The sequence below is a fragment of the Brachyistius frenatus genome, unplaced genomic scaffold, assembly GCF_029030835.1.
Source record: "Brachyistius frenatus isolate BFR_SWC_R1_liver_20210118 unplaced genomic scaffold, ASM2903083v1 Contig_203, whole genome shotgun sequence".
NCBI classification, from domain to species: domain Eukaryota; kingdom Metazoa; phylum Chordata; class Actinopteri; family Embiotocidae; genus Brachyistius; species Brachyistius frenatus.
The window spans coordinates 655,001-663,357 of record NW_027210802.1 but is presented as its reverse complement, the minus strand read 5'-3'; the positions used below and the strand labels follow the sequence as shown (position 1 = coordinate 663,357).

The 8,357-nt window shown below is 43.7% G+C and overlaps 1 protein-coding gene across 2 annotated transcripts in view; it reads left to right on the top strand.

Annotated features, from left to right (window-relative positions):
• Positions 1–7,951: 7,951 nt before the first annotated feature.
• Positions 7,952–8,357, top strand: part of nat8l (N-acetyltransferase 8-like) — a 15,140-nt gene continuing 14,734 nt past the window's right edge. For both annotated transcript variants that reach the window (XM_069718997.1, XM_069718996.1), the window contains exon 1: positions 7,952–8,357. This exon is cut by the window's right edge and continues 152 nt beyond it. In XM_069718997.1, the coding sequence (XP_069575098.1) occupies positions 8,206–8,357 (152 nt within the window). In that variant the 5' untranslated portion in view covers positions 7,952–8,205.

Below are 8,357 nucleotides of genomic sequence, written 5' to 3'. Positions count from 1 at the left end.
GAGCCCGCCGGCAGTGTCGCAGCGTGCAGCACTCTCACTTCCCTCATGGCTGTAACTGCAGACGGGGTGAAATCCTGTAAACAGGCACAACCAGGGAGAAGTGAGGAGCTGGGTTGGCTAACGAAGTGCCTGCAGTGACCTGGCAGGAGTCTCAGCCACGAGGCGCCACCGTGTGCTGCCAGCACCGGCCCGGCCCTTCGTACTGCACTACAGCACCGGCCTCCCTTCGTACTGCACTACAGCACCGGCCTCCTTCGTACTGCACTACAGCACCGGCCTCCCTTCGTACTGCACTACAGCACCGGCCTCCCTTCGTACTGCACTACAGCACCGGCCTCCCTTCGTACTGCACTACAGCACCGGCCTCCCTTCGTACTGCACTACAGCACCGGCCTCCCTTCGTACTGCACTACAGCACCGGCCTCCCCGCTGAGACACTTTCACCCTGCCAGGCCGTGAATATACGCTGAATCACTCCTCTCCGTCTCCGTCTCCACTTCCCTTTCATCTTCTCCTGGACCAGCTGACTGCATCAGTGAAGCAGCAGCTTGAAATTCTCTGGCGGGAGCAGGAAAGCTCAAATCCTGGGATTTCCTTTCTTTCATCTTCCTCTGCGTTGCTTTGACGTCGCCCCTAAAGTTTCCTCAGCTCTCCCGACCTCAGTTAGCCAACTCATCTTAAAACTCACCACCTCTGTGTTTCATGAGGTCAAGACAGCCCACAGATGCAGATGTTGTATTTGGAGGAATAGTCTCTGCATTGTGATTTATGAGAATTTCTAAATATCCATTTTTACTGAAACCTGAATTCACATCACCAACAGTGAAAAAGGTCTCCAGCCTTTTCCCCTCTGAGAGCTACTTTGACAAAGTGAAATTGTCTGAGCTTCTCATGTTTAGTAACATTTATTAACATAGCTGAGCTCCACCCAAAACATATGAAAAAGCTTCTTTTATGCAAACCATAACAAAATGATAGAGGCGGGATGTTAGTGAGTTTGACTGGATAGAAATTTCAACACGTTGGTCAAGTGTGTTCTAAAAACGTATGTATTACGTACTACGTACATATTGTTCCAAACTTCAGCGAGTGACTCAGGAAGCGGTGAGCTGCTGTAAAAACAGCCCGCGGCGTCGACTCGGTGCGTTTGCTCACCGTGAGGCTCCGGAGACTTTCATTTAAATGTTCAAAACAAAGGTTGAAGACACGACTCAGGAAACTTTCCATCTGTTACCGACAGCTGGGCAGTTCAACACAGGACCAACAATCATATCACACCTGCAGCCACAACAACCCGACATGTTGGTCTTTGGACGCTGGAACATGCAAACTCCACACAGAGAGGCCCGAGCACAGATTCAAACCCACAACCTTCTTGCAGAAAAGTCAACGTGTGTCTCAACATGAAATAGACACAGAACAGATCGAATCTCCTGGAAACACTTTCTACAAAACACACACACAAACACTTGTACTGAAAGTGAAGATTTTATTTCATGTTGTCAGAAGCTTTTAGTTTCCCGTTACTGAGAGACGACACCTGTTCTGGAGGAGATTTATTTATTGCCGCTGCTGCAGAGAAAAAGCAGATAAACATAAATACATTGATGTTTCTTTAGGCTGACGTGTTGCTCACTCACTGGTTTCCATATGTCTGGAGGTGAAATGTTACTTTATATATTGTTCAGTTGGACGTCGCAGCGTCGGCCGTGAATCCGTCTCGGTGACCTTGTGAGATCAGAGCCGATCGCGACTCCTGAACATCTGACAGACGGCTCTGTGATGTCACCTGGATTATGGTCACACTACTTTATGAACGATGAGATGTGACCAGTGAGGGAAGAACACTCAAATATTTCTCTGACAATTACAGAAATACATCTCTCAGTAAAACAAACTGCAGCTTTACAGGTGTCTCCAAAGAAAAAAACCTTCACAATAAAAGCCTCTGATAAACATCCTGGTGTAATTATCATTTGACTTGATAAAGGATGTGAAGAAGAATGAGAAGAAGTTATGTGTACTCGTAGACATTCATTCATCATTAAGGATTCTTCTTATTCAACGTCAGGCGTCATTTCGTCTTCAAAACCTTCTGAATGAAAATCCTCTTTGACATCGACGTCTTGGAGAGCGAGTTGCATGAGCTCGTCATCGACTAGAGCTGCATTCATGAGCTCCGCCTGAAGCATCTCATCCTGAAAGGCGTTCCTATCGAACTCCTCGTCTTTGAACGCTTCCTTGGTGAGCTCCTCGTCCATCTTCAGATCTTCAGCTCGGTCCTCCTCGGCTGCAGCAGCATCCTTCTTCGGCTCGTCAGATCTAACTCTTTCCAGTTTGTCTGAATCAGAAGCTGTGGGAGTGAAGACGACATCAGCAACATGTTGAATCCATTAATGAAAGATACATAACTGTCTGTTTACACTAACAACATAATAAATAATACAAAATATCAATATGCTCTTTGCACCAGTACGTAACATTTCCATGAAGTCACCTTTGGCTGGTGCGGCCTTGTTCTGTGCTGCACTGATCACAGCGACAGCAGCAAGCAGCAGGAACATCACAGATCTTCATCTTCTGAAAGAAAACACGAGACGTCACAAACATTCATTCTTTGAATATTGAGCATCTGATTCGTTGGTGACAGAAACGTGAACTCACCTTTACTTTGCAGAACTTCTCAAATACAAGACGATGCCTTCAACTGAAATCGGGCGTTTTCTGACTTGCAGACGGCTTCACTCCAAATTTATGCACTTCTGAGCTCAGCATGTCTGTTTGCACGAAGCTCATCCAATAAAAACTGTGCATCCCTGTTTGTGAGGAACGGAGCTCCGAGGCATACGGATGATGAACAAACCAACATGTGGTCTTAGTTCACTAAACAAGTGATCAGCTGTTCAACAGGGTTGAAGCGGAGCTCTGGATCCTCGAAGAGGTCTTTTAATAAAACAAATAAAAAAATAAGGGAACAGATCAAACATCCAGACACGGTTTGGACGCTCAGAGCAGCTTACTTTAATTAAACTGATTATGAGTATCGATCGATGGGAAAAATGGCAGTTTCATCAACTTATAATTAATACCGCAAAACTGAGCAACTGTAAAATCTGACACAACCAGAAAAGACAGCTTGATATTAATATTAATTAATAAAAATTTAAATAACAAGAATATTCTTAATATGGTTTATGTGGTCATAACAGCATGTTTTTAATCTCCTTTTTATACTCATATTTTCATTGAGAATAAAAGTGGGCCGAACTGTTTCTGGTCAGCAGACACACACCATGCTGTTTCTTAAAGGTTTTCCAGCCTTAATAATAATAATAATAATAATAATAATAATAATATTTATATTAATAGTATATTAACAGAACGCTGTGTTCTTCTGTCAGGACACGCCTCGAGCTGATCAACATTTCAACCCCTGGTCAGGTGACGTCTGTTTGAGCTACAAGCTGAGCCCAAACATGAACTGTAACAGCGTCTCTATGACAACGTTCCAGGGTTTTCCTTCAGTTTAAAGAAGACACAGATGCAACTATCCGGAAAACTTCATGTCTTTCAATTCAAAATATGCAGTTTCACATCATTTTTGACCGCTATCGTTACCATATCTAACAGCTGCAGCAGATGATGAACAAACTAACAACAACCAAAAAGACCAAACTTGTCAAAATGTTCCATCTGGGAGAAGTCATTTAGTTTTAATGCTCTCAGAAAGCATTTTGCACATGAAAGTTCGGGTTTTGTTCATTTATATTACTGCATGTATTTAATAAACGACTTCCTGTTGTAAAGTCAGGAGTTCTTGTTACTTTTGCTGCAGCTGTTGTCTGTAACTGTAAAACCTTCACAAATGAACCAGGAAGCCCCGAGGACTGAAATCCAAACCTGTTCACCTCTCGCCTTCGTTATCGGACGCTCAGTCAGACATGAAGCTGCTCATTATTACATCCAGAGTGGCCCTGAACATCACACTTTTTAAAGAGGAAATGTAAAACAATCTGGAGCTAAAGCGTAGAAAGTCTTCCCATAATTAAAATAAGTGACTTTCTTCTCTTGAGGAGGCAGCAGTGAAATAATGTGATGTTAAACACATGTTGTGATATCAAACAATAAAATGACCTTCAGTATTTCACCAAGTGGAGAATAAAAAAAAATACATTTAGTGCAAAGCAGCACTGAGTGTGACATGAATCTACCGACAGGATGAAGCTACACAGCTTCCTCTCATTCAAACACTATTATTTCCATTCATCTCCATTCATCTTCAGAGTCAAGAAGTCAAATTAAAAAGTGTTTCGTAGATTCTTCAACAAAAACCTGTTAAAGTACGATGACTTTTAGACGAGTGGAGGATTTTCTCTTTTCAGATTTCCACTCTGGTGTTGTATTGAGGTCAGACTAGTTTTGCTTCGGCAGCCCGAAGTCAAGAAACTTTACGTTCCTCAACGACGAGCTGTTTTTGAAACATCCAGAGGTCGACGTCGACGAGGTCACGGTGAGGTCACGGCGACTTCCTCCCGTTATTCAGGCAGTCGGGAGGAAACCGTTTACATGATATGTACGTGAGGTGGGAGAATAACTGGAGGGAATAAAACCACGTCGTGACTACTTCACACTCCAATATCTGACCTGTGACCACAAGAGGGAGACAGACACACACACACACACACACACACACACACACACACACACACACACACACACACACACACACACACACACACACACACACACACACACACACACACACACCAGAAAAGTATAACTTAACTCCAACTAGAAACAAATGATTTCAAATGATTTTTTTTAATCATAAAAATAAAGTGAATAAATTTTTTTAAAAAGGGGGAGAATGAAGTGAGTAAAGTGTGTTCATGTGCGACTGTGCATAAAAACAAAAAGGTTGCATATAATTCAGAAAGAACTGGTGTTAATCATAAAGTTATAAAACCTTCATGACGCGTGTTTAAAACAAGAACAGGAAGGAGACCGACCTGCTGGAAACAGACGGAGCCTGAAGGTGCTGCAGCCTTAAACCTGGGAGGAGCTGAAGGGGGTCAGAGGTCACGGCAGAGAGGTGGCAGACATGACCTCTGGTGGTGGTGATGGGGGGTGGGGGGTGGAGAGAGAGAGAGAGGGGGGGGGTCCTCAGCTGCAGGGAAACACAGAGCGTGTAGAGATGCACAGAGAGGCAGAAAGAACACTCAGTGTTCAGAGACATCTATATCTATATCTATATCTATATCTATATCTATATCTATATCTATATCTATATTTATATCTATATTTATATCTATATTTATATCTATATCTATATTTATATCTATATCTATATCTATATTTATATCTATATCTATATCTATATTTATATCTATATTTATATCTATATTTATATCGACATCTATATCTATATCTATATTTATATCTATATTTATATCTATATCTATATCTATATTTATATCTATATCTATATCTATATCTATATTTATATTTATATCCACGAGGTTTCTCTCACTTATTGTTCTGTTACTCTAAAGCTTGAATTCAGAGTGAAACATCCTGATTAAATACTGGCTGGATGAGGTTTGGTGCTTTAAGATTAATGGATACAAAGAATGTTAATTATTCATTTAAAGCCCAAATTCTTTCCTATGAAGAAACCCAAATGTATCTGGATAGATACACAATTAAATGTTTGTTATGTGAAATTACATTTCCATTTGCCAAACAAAGAAAGCTCCAGATATGTCCGTTGTGATTTAGAGTATTGGTTTATAACGGGATTTAAGAACACGTGACTATCAGTCAGGTTTGACAGAAGCGAGCTGTATAGATGAAATATTCAATATAAGAATCAGAACTACAAACTGTACATTTCTGATTCATGTATAACAGATCATCTTAAAAGCCCTTTTGTTAAACGTATGGACTTAAAACAGGATAAGTCTGTATTTGTGACCTCATTAGAAGCAGCATCAGTTTTCTGTACGGTCTTCAGAGTCTATTAAAAGTCCAGTCCTCCAGAATAAACTCCTGCTGCTCCAATAACGGCTCTGAAAACACATTACAGTTGTTATTGTCCTGTTGTACAAAGTATAAACTGGGACGGTTTGAGGCTCTTAAAGATACACAGACAATTCATCTCCACTTTCCTTGTGATTTATTGATATATTTGTACTATCGATTTTATATTTGATGATTTCCCCAAACTATGGGATGGAAGAATATCTATTTGTTGCAGGGGATGAACTGAAATACACATTTGGAAACGTATTAAATATGTATTTTTATTGTGTGTTTCCATGAGTTCAACGGTTTAAAAACGACGTGTTTATAACTTTGCTGAGCTCATCTCTTGCGACATGACCGACAGTACTTGAAGGCAGCACCACCGGGAGTCGAAGCAAAAGGAAACACTGCGCATGCGCGGAGCATCCTCCACCCGGTCCGCACAGTGGGACCCGCAGTAGATGGAGGTGCTGCTGGGAGCTACATCAGAAAAACGGCCTTTCTACCGCAGTTTCGTGGAGCAGGATGCTGAATGAGCGGAGTTATGCGAGGACTCCGCAGGACGTCTGCCTGCCCTCCTCCCACTCAGCCGCTCTCTGGGTGGGAGGAGGGGAGATACCTTGAGGAGGAGGGAGAGGGGGTGGACGCAGCCTTATCAATAGCAGGTTGCCTCGGACGATCCAGTTCAAACTAGTTCTGCTTCACAGCGAGAGGCTGCACACTTCCACAAAGAGCCCACAAACATTTTCACATTTGATAGGAAATGAAATGATGAATCAGTCGAACAGGCTCATGTTCATCCAGGGACAGTTTATCTCGGAACATTTAATGTAAATGTAAAACTCCTTTGTTTTCCAACTGTATGACATCCTTATTCTATTCCTTTCTTCTCATCTTTGATGGATGATGATCTGTTGTCAGCTACACCTCCTCCATCACGTCATCACTCCACTCAGTCACAATAAACCGGTACACAAATCAAACAAGCACTTTGGTTAATAAAGCTTTGATTCTGGATAATAAGAGCCGGTTAAACACAGGGAGTGGACAACAAAGAGCCAGAGGGAGCACCACCACCACCACCACCACCACCACCATCATCACCACCATCACCACCATCACCACCATCATCATCGTCGTCGTCGTCGTCGTCACCTAAAAACCAGTAAAGCTCCGTGGCCGGGGCTCAGCACGCCGACAGATAGGCTGATGGGAGGTTTCAGATGCGCAGTAAGACGAGATGTAATCTCCATGTTGGGAGTGATGTATGACAGGAGCAGGGTGACAAAGCGGAGGGAAGTCGTGGAGGAATCACTGCAGTGCAGCAGAGCTGTCAGTCAACCGGCAGAGGAGGCTGAGCTGTGCAGCCCAGACACGAGGGCGACCACCAGCTGAAGTTCACACGTCCTAATGTCGAGTTCTATCAGGATGGAAATACGTCTGGTCTGTCTCCAACCCGCCTTCTCACAGGAGCCTTTTTATCTGCGCAACAACGGAGAGGTCCACTAATGTGTTGCCTCAGGAGCTCTGCCACATCCCACCTCTCCTTCTGGTTAATTACCAGAAATCATGAATACTCACTTTTAAAATCAAAACCAGCACCAGAGCTTTTTCTAAAGATCTGCAGTCGCCCCGTGACTAGGGTTTCCTCCCGTTTGACGCATCGCCCCCGCGTTACCTCGCGCCTTTGTGCTGCATATTGCATCCTTACAGCCGAGGTGTCTGAGCAAACCGGGGGTCCTCCTCATTGTGAGACATTATGAAGACAAACCTGCTCAGAGACAACCTTTCTACGCAACCTCGCCTCCTCACGGGCCCACTTTCTCAAAGTACACACTTCGCCTGTTCAGACGCACAGAGCGAGTGAGCGTCTCTCCCTCCTCCCTCCTCCCTCCTCCCTCAGCACCTAACAGCGCAGCGCTTCCACCAATCTGCAGCGAGAGGACCACCCCGACCCCTGAACCCGAATCTACCCGCCCTGCTCGCTTATAAATACTGCTTGAATCACACCGGCGAGTCTTGGTCTTCAGAAACGCTCAGGGTTGCAGCAGAACATCCCCCTTCCGTCTTCTCCCCTTCATCGTTTCGCTGTTTTTTAAAGAGAACCTCACGCATCATCCATTTTCACTCACTCTCCCCCCTTTTTTTCCGGACTGTGCTTGTTTTTTTGCGGCCAGTTGCATGCATTTTTCGTCTCCCAAAATGGTTTGCGAGACTAAAATTGTTGCGGACGAACACGATGCTATACCTGGGACCAAAAAAGAGTCGATGATGTGGAGCTCTCCTCCGTCCAGCGCGGCTCCGAGCCCCGCCGAGGCCAAGGATGTGAGCAA